The sequence below is a fragment of the Misgurnus anguillicaudatus genome, chromosome 14 (genome assembly GCF_027580225.2).
Source record: "Misgurnus anguillicaudatus chromosome 14, ASM2758022v2, whole genome shotgun sequence".
Taxonomy (NCBI): domain Eukaryota; kingdom Metazoa; phylum Chordata; class Actinopteri; order Cypriniformes; family Cobitidae; genus Misgurnus; species Misgurnus anguillicaudatus.
The window spans coordinates 9,246,264-9,263,190 of NC_073350.2; the positions used below are offsets into that span (position 1 = coordinate 9,246,264).

Sequence of the window (16,927 nt, forward strand, 5' to 3'; positions counted from 1 at the left end):
CCGGAGTGTAGTCCTCATCAGAGTCAACAATGCTTTCATCACGGAAACTCTTAAATGTAAAACACTGTATATGTTATGAATCTTCCACAAAATTCATCTTCATCACAGTGTAACTGATGGTAATAAAAAAAACTTGCTATATGCTAGCTTAATAGTGAGTACTAAAGCCATCCTATCTGTTTATATTCATAGTGATAAAGTTAGGTGTATTATTACATGTGATTGTAACATGATGTTACTACATGCACTCCTACTCTCCGCTCGTCTGGTAAATGCTTCTCCCTGCAGAGCCGGTCAGCGTCACGCGTTCATGTGTTTTGGGGGCGTGGCTTTAGAAGAAACCCAGAAGGGAGGGGTTTTGAGTGAATGGAAAAATGAGCTGCGTCCAAAACAGTCGCGAGAGGTCCACAGACACTCGATTTTTGTGCTCTCATTTTCGGAGTACTTACATTTTAGTTATGTATTGATATATAAAGACAGTTTAAACAAATTTGGAAAAAAGTGTTTTAGACTGTTTTTAGAGCTAAACCTGCCTAGTGGGGTTTTATAGATATAAATTTGTGTATATATTTATAAAGTTTTTCTAGTTTTCTTACTATTAACTTATTTTTTAAAGCTCCCGTTCTTTCTGTGTTTTTGAAGCTTTGATTGTGTTTACAGTTCGCAATATAAAATGTGTTCATGTTTCACGTGTTAAAAAACTGTATTTTTCACACAATTGACTTATCTGTATAGCGCTGTTTTTACTGTCCTCAAAACGATCTGATGTCTTCCTTGTTCTATGAAGTCCCTCCTTCAGAAATACGTATCGAGTTCTGATTGTGTAGTTTGTTTAGTGTGCTGTGATTCGACAGCAGTTTAGCTTAGCAGTAGCCTGGGTGCCAGCCGATCTTAGCCCCGCCCACAAGATTTTGAGAACGGGAAGATCGGTCTGGCGTTTCTGCGTTGAGGAGCTACTATGCTAGACCCAAAGCTGGTCAAACCAATCAAATTGTCAGGGCGGGCTTTATACGATGATGGACAGATAATCAACAGTAACGTAATGAACTACGTCACCAAAGAGCGCGTGTGTTGAATCTGTTTACAACGAAATGGCTGCCGCTGTAGAATTCAGATGTGTGGATTCTGACATTGAATCTGTTGTAAAAGATATCGACAGAGCATTGATTTAAAAAGAGGAACAGAGAAACGCGAGCAAGGCATTTGTTGGATGTTTTTGTCGTCCTTTCTACGCGATTCGGCAAAAGTTGGTCGCAACTGAAATGGGTAACGTTATGATGGCGATGCAACTCGGCATGCACGACGAGATGGATATAATTAGCGATCGTTGCCAGCTTCTTTTCGGAAGCCCGGAATCGTGGTTGCTGAATAAGTGGAGGGACATGCTAGGCTCCAATATTTTCAAGCCAACGTAACGTTAATGGGTATCGTCGTGGATGAAGTTCAACTAACGTACAAATGGTAAGAGATAGTCTTACTGTATGACTTAGTAAATACTTAATGTTGTGATATAAACGAAATGTTGTAAACATAGTAGGTGTTGATGTACATTCGCTAACTCAGACTTAGTATCACAATGTTAATGTCATTGTAGCGAAATAACTAGCAGTTCGGTCAGGCTGCAAAGACGTAATTTCAACATATGTCACACACTCCGTTGCTCTGATTGGTCGTGGGTCTATCCAATTGAGTGCAGAGGCATTTTTCGGTTGAGACACGCCTCATAATTATAGCTCAATGGAGCGGTATCAGACTCAAATTCTGACTAGAATTGAGTATGACAACATAAGTCTAGCTAGCAGAGCCGTTTGAGCCAAAGTTGGCGACTGACGTGTTCCTGTGTTGGTGGAGTTTAGTCAAACACTTTTGGTTTTACGTCATTCAACCGGGAAGTAGAGAGCTGTACTCAAAACCGTCCGTTCACTGTAGGCTCGGAAAGAGGAATTCGATTAAAGAAAATATATCGCCTGGCAGTGAACTTTGAGCTTTATCATTTTACAGGTATTCTTTGTGCTATTATATCAACATTACACACTAACTAGGGTTTAAAAATGGGATCAGGAAAAACATGACCTTTAAGTTGAACCAACCATGACTGTCCAAATCATTTGTATACACTTTCAATCAATTTATATTTAAAAATATATGTGACCCTGCTTGTGAAATCCCAGCTAAAGTCATTTTTTGTTATACTACATGTAAAGAACATTACGTGAAAATATATTTGCATTCTTAATATTGAGTATTGAAATCAAGGCGTGAAATCAAACTTTGATTATAAGACTATAGCCTGGATTTCACAGACAGGGTCACAAATATACACTCAATGTTTCATAGTATATAAGTTATTCACTGCCTCCTTTATATTAAAGACAGTCATTCCAAAAACACGATTTTAAAGACATGATAAAACATTGTCATAACTGGTTTCCAAGCTGGCTGACCGTTTGATCCCTGCCTCTGTAATCCTTATGGAAAAATTTACAGGAAATTGTTTCAAAACCAAGGCAGCTAAAACAGCAGGTTGAGCCTCTGTAATGTAGATTTGAGAATCATTCCTTATGCACCCACTAAACACACGCAGCTCTTTCCGGTTGACTAACAGACATCTGTGTTGCTCTGCACGCGGCTGAAAGTGAGGCGAGTTTGCTCTGAGATAAGGGGCAGTGGTGGTTGATGTGCTTGAGATAAGACTTGAGCCTTTCATATCTACAGTACATATCAGCACAGTATCTCTTTGAATCCCAGAGTTCATGTCTAGACCTCTCAGGTTACAAACAGTCACAGCAAGGCCCCTCACAGTACATCAATCATAACATGTTAAAAGTGCAATAAAGGACCATGGTACAGTATGGTATCTGATGGTAATACCATTATATCTATGATACTGTATCAGATACTAAGATACTTACATTGGGTAGTCCAATGTATGTCAAAGAATAACACGAAATAACCCCCCCAAAAACTGAACACCTTTCTGTTTCTAAAACAGTTTTACGGCTTAGGAAGTCTATACTGTATATAGCATTTAAGTTACATAACTTTTCACGTTTGTATGACCTGCATTTGCAGCTCCTGATTCCTTCTTGGATTTTACAGAAAGATCATCAAGAAAAATGAATGTCCAGGGACATAAGGGTGAGCAAATGATTGCTTTGACACAAGACATCTTATTGTACCAAAATATGCTCTTTAGAAAAAAAGGTACGAAAGCTGTCACCAGGACAGTACCCTTAAAAAAAGGTCCTAATATGTACCATTAACCACAGATATGTATACATTTGATACTGATATGCACTCTTTAGGTATAAAGGTGTACTTTTTGAAATATGTGCCACCCAAGTAACAGCTTTCGTACCTTTTGAAAGTGTACAAAAAGTACCATGCTATTACCATCATTACCACATGGAGCAAATACCATGTTTTTAAGAAGTAATGCATATTGTATATGTTGATATATTACTGTCCACGTACAGTACATTATTTACTAACCCCCATGTCATCCAAGATGTTTATGTATTCAGTCGAGAAGAGGAAAACATTCCAGGATGTTTATTGGACCTTAATTGTTTACAGTTTCAATGCAGTTTAAATTTGCAGTTTCAACACAGATTCAAAGCGCTCTAAACAATTCCAACCGAGGCATAAGGGTCTTATCAAGCAAAACGACGGCCATTTTCGGAGTTGTCAATATCTCACATAATTATCAGGACATAAATAAGCCTAGAGGTTGTAAATAGTGTAAACATGCACAATTTGCAAACTATTATGATAAATAGCAATAATCATGTATAGTGACATTATAACGAACAACGTTATGAAATAATGCAACATACACAATTAACTTTGTCATGGCATTTTGTAATGTTTACTTGTGATTTAGCTGCAATAATGTAAAAACGTTATAAGGTAGCAAACGCGGTACTTTATTATTATATGCACTCTACACTTGGAATAAACTTCTTATTATCCTATTACCATCATCTGTAGTTTAGTAGACTATGCAGTAGCCTAATATTTGTATGAAATTGTGAAACATTACCTGGTCATTATCTTCGGAGTACTAGAGTGGGAAATTACGACAGTTGCAAGTATTTTCCAGCGACTCTAGGGGTCGCTGTTTGACAAAAACACAGTAAATGCATAGAGCGGCTTTAAACCACAACTTCTCGTGTTGCACTAGCCTTGTGACGCCCCAACGCGACCTTACGTTGCGTAAGTTACATATTACGTAATCACGTCAAAAGGTCACACATTACATATGTGAAACGCACACTTGCGGACCAATTTAAACAATAAACTGACACAAAGACATTAATTAGTATTAATCCACATACAATAACTTCTGAACGGTCTTCTTTCTCCACACTTGTAAACACTGAAGCGGTAGTTTTGCATACGTCATGCATGGCCTTTTTCGACGTGATTACGTATAATTGTGGAAAGTAAGGTCACGCTGGCAAGTCACATGGCTATTGCAAGACAAGAAGTTGTGGTTAAAGTCCTTTGAAGCTGGATTGAAACTGTAAACTGTTGAGGTCCAATAAAGTCCACTATATGGAGAAAAATCGTGGAATTTAAAAAAGTATTTTCTTCTTGACTGAACAAAGAAAGACATAAACATCTTGGATGCCATAAAATAAAACAAAATTAAAGATGGCCTATACAATCTAAAACAACCCATTGATCTGTTGCTGATGTATACCAGCAGCGGTGTAACATTTACACATTTGGCCGACGCTTCAATCCAAAGCAAATGACACACGGTGCATTAAATTTACACATTTTATCAACATTTTTGTTGGGATCGAACCCACAACCTTAAGCAATGTTCTACAAATTGAGCTACAGGATCAAACACAAAGTTTAAAGAGTTTAAAGATTCACGATTTTACATTTCCTTTGGTGTGTATGTGTGTATTAGTACAATATGCAAAAGGTACAAACTCCAAAGTAACAATGACGTGAGTTATCATCTCCATTGTAAATCTCTTTTCTTGGACTACAACAAACACACGGATTGTAGGCAACAGTTTACTTCCTGGGATTGGTGATGTAGACAAGACCGACATTATCATAATTCCTCCCGCTTTGACTCACAGCCTGTAAGTTAACTCCTGTTAGCAACCAAATCTTTCAAACATGGTAAGGAGCGTCACAGACCAATCACAACGTACAGATTAGCTGGCCAATCAGGGACACAGCGCTTTTCCAATCCGTCCGTTTCAGGAAGACAGTGAAATCTGGAGCTACAGTATGTGGAAAATAATGTGTTTTTATAACCATAAACCACGCAAACACTATTAAATCAAATACACAAAATAACATTGTTTTTAAGCAATGAAATGGGTGCTCTTTAATAAAGTCACATCGCATTAACAAAGTGTATAAATTCTGTCAATTGAGAGTTGCTTCTGTAACATGGCAGAATTTTTCAGACAGGTTTCCCAAACTTTACCTCTTACCCCGCCTCCTATTAATGTAGCCCCACCCTAAACCCACACCATTGGTTAAATAAGAAATTGACATGTCAGACAATTCAAGCAAACAAACTTCTTCATGTTTTGATAGCTCCTCAAAGCCACACTATTTACACTCATTAGGAAGTCAGTCAACGAATGTTAATAGTTAAAATGTTAAAAACAAATTAACCCTTTAAGTGTCAAACACTACTTTCCATACATCACTGATTCGAGACACAACAGAAGCATAAGAAAAGCAAACTCATTTACCGCCTGCGTTTCTGCACAATGTCAATCGGACAGTTGACGGCACACGGCGAGCCGTAGAGATTTCCATTCCGAACTTTGAAAGTGCGGTCGGTCGAAGGAAGAAAGAAGCAGCCGCTCGGCAAACTCATATTTTCCAGTAGTGCCCCAGAAATCAGCTCTCCCTCACGTGGAGTTTGAGACACATGCCTCCAACCGCTGGCTTGCGCTCACAGAAGAGCATTGAACACATCGAGGTACACTGACATGACTGAGCTTCTCCAGATGCCTTGAAGCTGAAGGTCTCGTTCAGCTGTCATTCTTCAACTTAAAATCACAGAAATATTCAGCATGAAGGTCTCGGTTGACTCGTAAAACTCTTTTTGCTGTTACGTGCATTGGCGAGAACGGGACACCTCCAAAGTCACCAAACTACTCTCTCTCTTATTCACTCTGTCTCTCTCTCTCTCTCACTCACTCTCTCACTCGCTCTCTCTCTCTCTCTGACAGCTGAACTGATATACAAGAGTTTAAAGCAGCATGTGCGTGTGTGTGTGCGCATGTGTTTATGTGTGTTGGAGGGACTGGCAGCTGAACAGTGAGGTCACAGCCCATATAAGGGGCGGGGCAAGCGAATGACTATCTTCAGCATTAACTCTTTACTGCAGGCTTCCCTCACTTAACTCTATAATAGTTAATTTGCACTGTCTTTATTACACTTACTGTATCAATTTAAGAAAGTCAATGCATAAGTAACATAAACTATTGTGACATTTATTTTTTTGTAAGAAAGATAGCGCAAGCACACGTTAATGAAACACATTTTGATGGGTTAAAAATTATTGATATAAATGTTAAAACTTTTTCGTGTTCTGGATGTCAAACCTTTTGTCCATAGTTAATGTGATATACTGCACTTGTGGTCACTTTGTTACAGGACACCTTTGTGAACCTGAAGGGAACTGACCGCACACAGCTAGTAATATCACAATGAAAGCAGTTGGTTGAAAGCCAATGCAAAAATGTCTCAGAAAAGTGATGTAACTTCTGAGAACAGGTCTAGCATGATTTGTTAGCAGATGCCACATGCTTTGATATGCTGTTATATAATGCAACGACATTTAGATGTTATAAGTATAATATTTTTTTAATAATATTATATTATATTATCATTTCAAACCTTAGGAGCCCCTAAGAGGACATGGAGCAAAAATTAAATAAAGATTAGTTTCGCGTGTACACGTCAAACTATCATGTGTGCACGTGAAACTATCACGTATTCACATGAAACTTTCACGTGCAGACGCGATAGTTTGCCGTGTGCTCGCAAAAGTTTCACGTGAACTTTTTTAAAAATTCTGCACATGAAGGTTTCACGTGAGCACATGAAACTAAACTTTAGATTTTTTATGTCACCTAAGGGGCTCGGTAGAAACATAACAAACCTAAAACTTAAAACCTAAGGGGACATGGAGAAAGTTTAATTTCACCTGCGCACATGAAACTATCGCGTGCGCACGAGAAACTATCGCATTTAGTTTCGCGTTCGCATGTGAAACTAAACTTTTAAAAAAATCTGCACATGAAAGTTTCACGTGAGCACATGAAACTAAACTTTAGACTTTTTTATGTCATCTTAGGGGCTCGGTAGAAACCTAACAAACCTAAAACTTAAAACCTAAGGGGACATGGAGAAAAAATAAAATAAAGTTTAATTTCCAGTGCGCACGAGAAACTATCGCGTGCGCACAAGAAACTATCGCGTGCGAACATTAAACTATCACGTGCACACGTGAAACTATCACGTGCACACGTGAAACTATCGCGTTTAGTTTCGCGCTCGCACGTGAAACTAAACTTTTAAAAAATATCTGCACATGAAGGTTTCGCGTGAGCACGTGAAAGTTTCACGTGAGCACATGAAACTAAACTTTAGATTTTTTATGTCATCTTAGGGGCTCGGTAGAAACATAACAAACCTAAAACTTAAAACCTAAGGGGACATGGAGAAAAAATAAAATAAAGTTAAATTCCGCGTGCGCACATGAAACTATCGCGTGCGAACGTTAAACTATCGCGTGCACACGTGAAACTATCGCGTTTAGTTTCGCGTTCGCACGTGAAACTAAACTTTAAAAAAAATCTGCACATGAAGGTTCGCGTGAACACATGAAAGTTTCACGTGAGCACATGAAACTAAACTTTAGATTTTTTTATGTAACCTTAGGGGCTCGGTAGAAACCTAACAAACCTAAAACTTAAAACCTCCTTGCTGTATGGTTTCATAAAGAACTTTTAACATCCAAAAAACATCCTTTTTGTTTCAAACAAAGGTCATTTGTAGTGTAACCAAGACTATAAAAAGGCAAGAAAGAAATTATTCTTTGTGGAACCAAAAAGCGTTCTTTTTTTGGCATCGCTGCCATTTTGTACCTTTTGTAGCACCTTTGATTTTATAAATGCGTGTGCTTGTGCATTCTTTCTTGAAATGTCACTTTATTATTTCATTATCAAATTCTATGGCATTCAAACTTTTTTAAATGTCGCATTTATTTCATATGAGGGAAGTCAGGGAAATTCATGGTTGAATCTGATCTGTGTTCAAATCAGGGTAAATATTTGTTCAGTCAGTGGTTTTGGGGGACATGAGAGGGAAGGTCTATCACAGAGGGACTTATACACAAACCGCCAAATGTAAATAAATACATGCCTGGAGATACACAACACATCCTACAGTATATCCACACATGTTTTCACCAAATTATTCAATTTAAAATTATGATGTAAAATATTTAAACTTGACTCTGTTGGCTATGGTGAATGCTACGCTGTTATGTGTTGGTATGTGGTTGCATAGGTGTTGTGTGTAGGGTGTTTTGCATGATTGCCAGTCTATGATTAGGTTGCCAGTCTGTTTCAACAGTATGTGGTTGCTATGGCAATGTGTTATAATTGTAAGATGATTGTAAGAGTGTTTTTAACTCTTTCCCCGACATTGACGAGTTAACTCTTCCCTGCCAATGAAGAGTATTTCTGGATTTCCGCAATATCTCTATTATCCACCAGACGCTCTTCCGAAACGTATAAAACCCGGAAGTATTGCCCTAGGGCAGGGCTATTCAAATCTTACCCTGGAGGGCCGAGCACTACAGAGGCCCTGTCCCAAATGGCGCACTTCATGTGGACTTTCGGTCCCGTGGCCTTAAATTGCGCGTTCTCGCTTAGTCTACGAGTCCGTAGGGTGTCCCATCTGTCATTTTTATGCTTTGAAGTGTGCTCATCAGCGCCTCCTCTGCCCCCTTGATGCAGTCTTCGGCGAAGCCCGCACTGCAGCAGGCTTCGCACACTTAACCAACCCAGAAGTCCTTGCGAAAGAGCATTCAGACCAATCAGACGATGGAAGGGAGGAGTTCACACTGACAGACAACTTCTCTACCTATTTCCGGTGTGATGCTCGAGTCTGTCCCAAAATACGACTCTGGTGCACCCACGTGGACTCGCATCAAGGGTCCCTAAAGTCTGGACTACCTGATGTCATCAAAGTGTGGACTCTGAGGAGGACCACAAGTCCGGAGTGTGCCATTTGGGACAGGGCCAGAGTTTAGCTCCAACCCTAATCAAACGTACCCACCTGTAATTGTTTAGTGATCATGAAGACCTTGATTAGTTTGCTCAGGTGTGTTTGATCAGGATTGGAGCTAAACTCTGCAGTGCCCGGCCCTCCAGGGTCGTCTGTATGTCCGTGTAAGTTTTGAGGATCTGAATCTTCACAAAAATGGAATTATCTCAGGTTTTTGCTCAAAATTTTGTGTTTTTAAAGAAACCTACCCATATTTGAGAGGTGATAAAAAGAGAACTAATGAAGGTAGGACGAAAGTTGTTTTAGGATCTGTTCTTTCATTTAATATATCGTATGTTTATATATTTAAAGAAAAAAAATTCTGGAAGCCATTCAACTTTTGTGAAAATCATGAAAAAAACTGTTGCTGGCTGGCAAATTAAAAAAATAAGAAAAACGCAGGGGGGGAAGAGTTAAGCACATCGCTATGTAGTTTTGTGGAAGTTTTAAATGGTTGCCCCAAGCCCTGATATTCATGTGGAGACCGTATGGCCATTGCTTCTTATCCAATCATTTCATTGTACTGTAAATTTACAGAAATCTGCTATGTAAAAAAATGCATGTGATAAGTTTACACAACTTAAAGTTAGAATTGTTTAACTTAATTTGCTAAGTTAAAGTAACACAAAAGTATAATTTGATAAAATGTGCATTTTCTTTAGTATATAGATTCCCTATTTAAAAGAATAACATCACATATTTTCCCACCAATTCACATGAGTTTAGGCATTATATAGCACTTGTGGTACAGGTTAAGGTTTGTGTTTCAGAAGTTTAATACTGTACCGTTTGGGTACATTTTTACACCACTGTAAAAATTATATTAAAAGTGTAGCGGAGGATTTTTTTTCGAATTTTAGAAAATAACCGCCTTCTACACTTTTTTAAACAATGCAATTGCGCAACACTTCTGATTGACAACTAGGAGGACCAATAGTGTTGATGATCCACCCGGAAAAAGAGAATCCTCCGCAATACCTTTAAATTAACATATATTTTATGTTACTTTAATTTAACAAATGAAGTTAAACAATTTTAGCTTGTTTTTATGTTATGTCAACTTGTCACAAGTCAAAACTTTTGAATTAACTTCATGCTGCTTTTTTTACATTTTCATATGCTTTTACATAACATCCATTTTACATATGGATTTACATTACATGCATGCTTTTGCAAACTTCATGAATGATGCATATGCAGAATGTTGGCTTAATTTATATATCAAACTTCACGTGGCCTTAATTTGCTCAAACTAAGTCTGTTGCTAAATACACACCAACAAACCTACACATGAACTACGGGAATAGATAAGGATGTGATGCAGCAGGAATTATGATGGATCAAATCTATTAAGTCTAAACACTGTACTGTATGAATAAACATTACTTTGTATGAATAAACCAAAGACACAGAGCTATGTACACACACACACATACACACATACAAAAGTTTATCTTTCCACATGTAATAAATTCCCTGGTGTCCCTTTCTCTTCAGAGAGAGAGAGAGAGAGAGAGAGAGAGAGAGAGAGAGAGAGAGAGAGAGAGAGAGCACAGTGTATTTATTTATCTTTAATGACTAATGGCGTCTTTCTCTAACACCTTTTTATAAAAGTCCAGACAGTTTGTAAAGCCTGCACAATTTTCAATTGCACGCCTTCTTTCATTTGGTGAATAAAGCGCTCTGAATGAATTGCGTAATCATTATGTTGTCTGCAAGATAAAACTTATTACAGTATAAATTAAACAAACACAGTTCACCATTTTATCCAGAGGAGGGCAGCCACACACAAATAACTGTTGTGAACATTACATCCAACAGTATAACACAATGACAAATAACTTTTCTACTTCAATCTCTATTCTCCTAAATCAATGATGTTTTTCTTAATTTTATTTAATTGAATTTTTCTAAATATTTTTCAGTCTTAAATGTTTGATTCCTTTTATTTTTCGCCTCAATTTCAGTGTATATATTGTATATATTTTCTATATTTTTACCAGATGTATACCAGATCTTCATTTGTTTTCACTGCAGGTGTATATGAGGAGTTTGGTTCCAAAACGCAATAAATCCATTTTGACTAATTTGGGTAAAAAATTGTTTTCTATACCAAGAAAGTGACAAGATGAAAACCACAATTTTTTGTTGAAAACTTTTACATAGCATCTTTAGGTTATAATTACATTAATAAAAAACTAAAAATATATTAAAGGGATACTTCAGCGATTTAGCATTCAGCTTTGTATCTGTAGAAACCCGGCAGTATTACTGAATGACCATGTTTCCCTCCCTCATTTCCCCCTGAGAGGAGAGATATCTGCATTTTGGTTCTGCAAAAAAGTCCTCCGATGATGTAATATGATGATTTTTGCATCATCGGAGGACTTTTTTGCAGAACCAAAATGCAGATATCTCTCCTCTCAGGGGGAAATGAGGGAGGGAAACATGGTCATTCAGTAATACTGCCAGGTTTCTACAGATACAAAGCTGAATGCTAAATCGGTGAAGTATCCCTTTAAGTCAAATCCGTTATTTGATTTTCAAAGATTTATTATAAAAACTGATTGTTTTGTCCACAACAATAAAAAAAGTGCTATACATCTATTGAATCAATATATAAATGTGCATTTATCTTTGCCACATTATATTCATTTAGTTGACTAGTGCTGATTAAAAAATAAACATTAATGGCATTAATCAAAACACTTTGTCATATTAAGAACACTGTCATTGCTGCTGTCATCCTCGCTGAACTTTTTTGACAGCGATCAGCTGTAAAATGTTTTGGTCCTGCTCGATTTTCATTGACTTCGGGTAAAATAATGTAAAGATCCCCTGGGGTCAATGTGTTAGCATGACAGAAGCTTGATGAAAACAAGCAACAGCTGACATTTTTCCATCATCCGAGTGCCTCTCACGTAAATTATTCGATTTTGATGGCTTACATTTCCTCCCCAGAACACACAGAAGTGGTGTGCACATCACATAAACCCAAATTTGGGCCAGGTGCAGGACAACTGGATATGCAATCAATAAATACAAAATGAAGTCTGCACACTGAAAAATACTGCTCCATACAAAAATGTATTTAATTAATTAATTAAAAAAAAAATTGTATGGAGCAGTATTTTTCAGTGTGCGGACTTCATTTTGTATTTATTGATTACATTTCCTCCCCGCCATAGAAAACCACCCCAGGTTTATCCATGCCATCAAAAGTATTATTTTGTTTTTGTTTGTTTGTTGATCACGAAGTACAAAATAGATGAGAAAAACTAGGATTTTGTGTGTATTCAACTCGCCACCATTATTGTTTACAATGCGTGGAATGGGGCGCTGTGATTTGTTGAGCGGATTTATTGCATTCTGTAGAAAAGGAGGAGTGGCGTTTATCGCGTTTTGGGAAAAAAGGGGGAGAAAAGATGACAGAATAACACGGCGGATATCAAATTTTGAGTAAAAATAAGTATTTACTTTTAAATACTGACCTGATACAATACTGATTTTGGTGCTAACTCATTTTTTTTCGTGTTTTGGAAGGAAATTTTTCATATGCATATGAGGCCACATTTACACTGATGTTTGAAGTGACTTAATTAATTTCTCTCATGTGGCACAGATCGGATAAGACCCACGAAAATATAAGCAGGATAAATTCAGATATTCTCAGATCAGTTTTATGCCTCATTCATATGTATAAATAAATTAGACATGAATCGGATACATGCATTTGCGTCCGCAATGTATCTGGACAGATTGGATATTCCCATGTCAAGACGTGTCGTACGTCATTGAAAAAACCTGACGTCAACTCAGGTAGACATCAACCGCAATCCCTAACAGGGCAACAGAGGACAACGGCTCCATGGACGCTCTCCTTAGTGGAGTACCTTGAATTGTTTTGCCAAGTGTTTAGTGTAAATGTTGATATCAGATAAGAGCTGCTTTTAAATGATGATGTAAGCGGGTCATCAAAAAAAAAAAAAAAAAAAAAAAAATATATATATATATATATATATATATATATATATATATATATATATATATATATTAGTCAACAAATCGGAATTGGGCATCAAGATCTACACTGTAAATCCAGCCTAACTGTGTATGTGACAAATAAAAATCTTGAATCTCACCAATAAAACAATAAACAGTGCAGGCTGCATGATCATGAATAATGCTGGTGTATAAGTGACACAAAGGTTCAAATGGAGTGAGAAGAAGAATAAACAGTAGCATTACATCTGTTTTAAGAGTTATAATGTTTTTATAGGATATACTGACAGATATTACTGAAATGTGTCCTAACAAATCCCACCTGACTCTTTTACATCACCTGTAGAGAGCTTTCTGTTAGCATTCCCATTTATCTCAATGGCACTTCATCGCTAGCACTTAATTCACCAAATAGGACAACTTGGCCATATTCACTCACCTTTGCACTCAGTTTTGGCTACATGTTTGTTTCTTAATAGTCATACTGTATGAGCCCTAATACAAAATAATGTAGTGGCGAGCAAAAGGGGGTACGCTCGCTGCCTGCTGGTCTTGGGAATTAAACCGGCAAACTTCGTGTTACAACCACTAGGCCAAGACTGCCCCATCCTACAAATGGAGACTGTATCAGAGAAGTCTTGATCTTGTGGTCTTGGTCTTAAGACGTCTTGAAATCATATACAGTAAACAATGGGTCTCATTCACTAATAATTGCGTACGTTTTTCGTATTTATACGCACACTTGAATTTCTAACGAAAACTTTTCGCCTAATTCACAACGCGTGCATACGCACATGAGTTTGTTCATATACTTGTGCTTACGTTAGTGAATTTGGAGTGTTCTACATGAGCGGGCGTGTGCACAAGGTTGGTAATTTGCATAAAACACACCCAAAGCAGCTCCATATAAGGGTTTTCCGCAGCGTTGGTCCACAGAAAACTTTAGAGCAGTTTGTCATAGAAGCAAAAGAGCACGAAAAGAAATCCATGATCATATTTATTATCTGTAAAGTTCAGTTTTGCTTTAAATTTTTTATTTGGGAGGTTTTGTTGTTGGTGGAGGAAGCCAGTGCTGTCCACCGACCGGAGTAACATTAAAGAAGTATTGGATGTGTTAACAAATATGACATTTATTTAATATGACAGAGACGCGCATCTGTATCTAAGGCTACGTTTACACGGAAACAATCTGAAAAGAAAATTCAAAAGTGGCGTTGCGTTATCACTTTTTATTCCGCGTTTATACGAGCGTTTTGAGTTGAAATCTGCATGCATATGGTGACGCAAAAGTCTGTGATATTCTATGTAGTATGCACTCCAGGCGGCTAGGTGGAAATGTGAAGCACTGATACACAACAACACCAAGTCCGCACGCCTGCGTACAACCTTATTCTTTGTCCTCCCAGGTCTCTTCCAAAGCCGTCTGGTTTGCCTCCGACGAATGGCACATCAACAATTTGGTAATTAATGCACCTTCTCTGATCAGTAATACTAGCTGTGAATATCTCGTACAACTGCTGGAAAGGCTCTTGTATATTTATCAGAGCTGCTATGACAACTTGAAGGTCCGACGTATGGAAATAATCCGACATGTTCGTTGTTATTAACTGTAGGGTGGCCGTGCGTGCCAGTTTCGCCGAACACGTCCCGGCCAGGATTTCGGGTGCATTCTCCGGAAGTCGCGTTGGTCGACCGCATACGTCATCAAGGTTTAATATTTTGGGTTCTTTTTCAGAAAAGCAACCGTTAAATTTCAATGTAAGAATGAAACTACAATTATTGTATGTCTTAAAAGAAATAAATCTTAATTTTCTACTGTATTTTAACTGAAATGTGAGAACCTCGATGACGTACAACGCGACTTCCGGAAGACACACCCGAAAAATCCTGGCCGGGACGTGTCCTGCGAAACTGGTACGAATGGCCACCCCAGTGAACTGGCGCATGCCTGTGACGTAAACACTTAACTCTTTCGCTGCCAGCGTTTTTAAAAAAAAGTTGCCAGCCAGCGCCAGCGTTTTTCATGATTTTCACAAAGGTTTAATGCCTTCCAGAAAATGTTCTTCTTTAAATATATAAACATACAATATATCAAATGAAAGAACATACCCTCTGCTTTCATACAAAAAAAAACTTTTCATCCTACCTTTAGTAGTTCTTTTGTAATCAGCTTTTGAATATGGGTAGGTTTCTGCCAAAACACCACATTTTGAGCAAAAAGCAGAGATAATTCCATTTTTGTGACAGACTTTTCATAGAGATCCCATTCAGAGCGATCTTTAAAACAGACACGGACATGCAGCAGCTTGCCATAGGGCAATACTTCCGGTTTTAAAAAGTTGCGGAAGGGCGCCACCTGGTGGTTAATAGCGGTATTGCGGAAAGACGGAAAATCTCGTCATTGGCGGGGAAGCGTTTTCTCTTAATTGACGAGATATCTCGTCAATGGCGGGGAAAGAGTTAAGCGACGAGAGCCAGCGTAAGCAGACTTTTGCATTTTTACCCTTTAGACGGGTACTGTGAATCTACCGGGAACGGTAGATCATTTTTAAGATTTCCACTCTGGAAGGTGGTTTCACTTTTTTTGCGTTTTTAAACGCCGTGTAAACGAAGGCACATCCGATAAAATATTTTTACGTTTTCACCCTCGAGCGTTCTCGTGTAAACAGGCCCTTAAATAAAACAGACAGGAGATCAAGTGATTGACGTTTAGACTTCTTATTACATTTACATTTACTGTCAGTAAGCAGACACTTTCATTTACAGATTTAAAAAGTGAGGAAGGAAAGCGTGAAGATTTGTCATTACGTGCATCTTCTATATATCTGTGTTATATATTTTATATATTTTTTCCTTGTTCATGATTATTTTTGCGTAAAGGTGGTCTATGTTGTTGTACGTTTTTTTGCAAACATTTAAAAGAAATTTTTGTATGAAAGTTTTTGTTGAATCATAATTTGTTAGTCAAAATTTGTGCGTACGCGTGCTTAGTGAATGAAACCCAATGTCTTGTTCTGAAACTGGGTCTGGATTTGGTTCATGAGGGGTGTGTAGTCTTGGTTTGGTTATGGGTCTGGAATTGACATTAAACATGCTGTGGTTAAAACACAGCATTGATGTTTAAAGGCTTTCTATGAAATGGTTTAGCATAATTGTAACCGTCAGAGAAGTTTCCGCGAACACACGCCAAGCTCACGTGCACGACCGTGATGTCTGCACATCTGGATGAGATTTCTCAAAGGAGTTTAGTCAGCAAAGTCTGTCAATAATCGTTCCTAATAATAGAAAAGCGGTCTGCTGTGTTTTTTCTTTTTGGCATTAACCGACCAAAGTCACACGATATTAACTTCCAACAGTCCCGTTTTCATCGTTTCAAACATACGCAAGTTAACGCTATAAATATAAAAATAGAAATGTGTTTATTTTTATGTTTAGACAGACCATGTGACTTAGATTTGCATTTGTAGACCCGGTTTCATAACAGATCCCTACGAAACCACAAATAAAAATAACAATAACAACAATGTTACTGCATTGTCGCCAAATGCTGCATTTTATAATAACATATGAAGACATCAACATTACCATTAAAGTCCAA

The 16,927-nt window shown here is 37.8% G+C and overlaps 1 protein-coding gene and 1 long non-coding RNA gene across 9 annotated transcripts in view; one reads left to right on the plus strand and one right to left on the minus strand.

The window, feature by feature from the left end:
- The window catches only part of LOC129427296 (uncharacterized), an 81,725-nt gene that overhangs the window by 57,932 nt on the left and 6,866 nt on the right, over positions 1 to 16,927 (plus strand). Inside the window, exon 3 of one of the 2 annotated variants that reach the window (XR_012373138.1) lies at positions 3,100 to 3,138. The exons of the other annotated variant lie outside the window; for it this stretch is intronic. This is a non-coding gene — a long non-coding RNA (uncharacterized lncRNA). The remainder of the gene's footprint in view (positions 1 to 3,099; positions 3,139 to 16,927) is intronic. 2 annotated transcript variants of the gene reach the window in all.
- The window catches only part of pde4cb (phosphodiesterase 4C, cAMP-specific b), a 115,805-nt gene that overhangs the window by 35,993 nt on the left and 62,885 nt on the right, over positions 1 to 16,927 (minus strand). The window contains exon 1 of one of the 7 annotated variants that reach the window (XM_073875831.1): positions 5,733 to 6,193. The exons of 5 other annotated variants lie outside the window; for them this stretch is intronic. In XM_073875831.1, coding sequence (XP_073731932.1) covers positions 5,733 to 5,860 — 128 coding nt within the window. In that variant the 5' untranslated portion in view covers positions 5,861 to 6,193. Of the gene's footprint in view, positions 1 to 5,732; positions 6,194 to 16,927 lie in introns of those variants that run through there. One more of the 7 variants, XM_055183617.2, reaches the window with a different exon arrangement.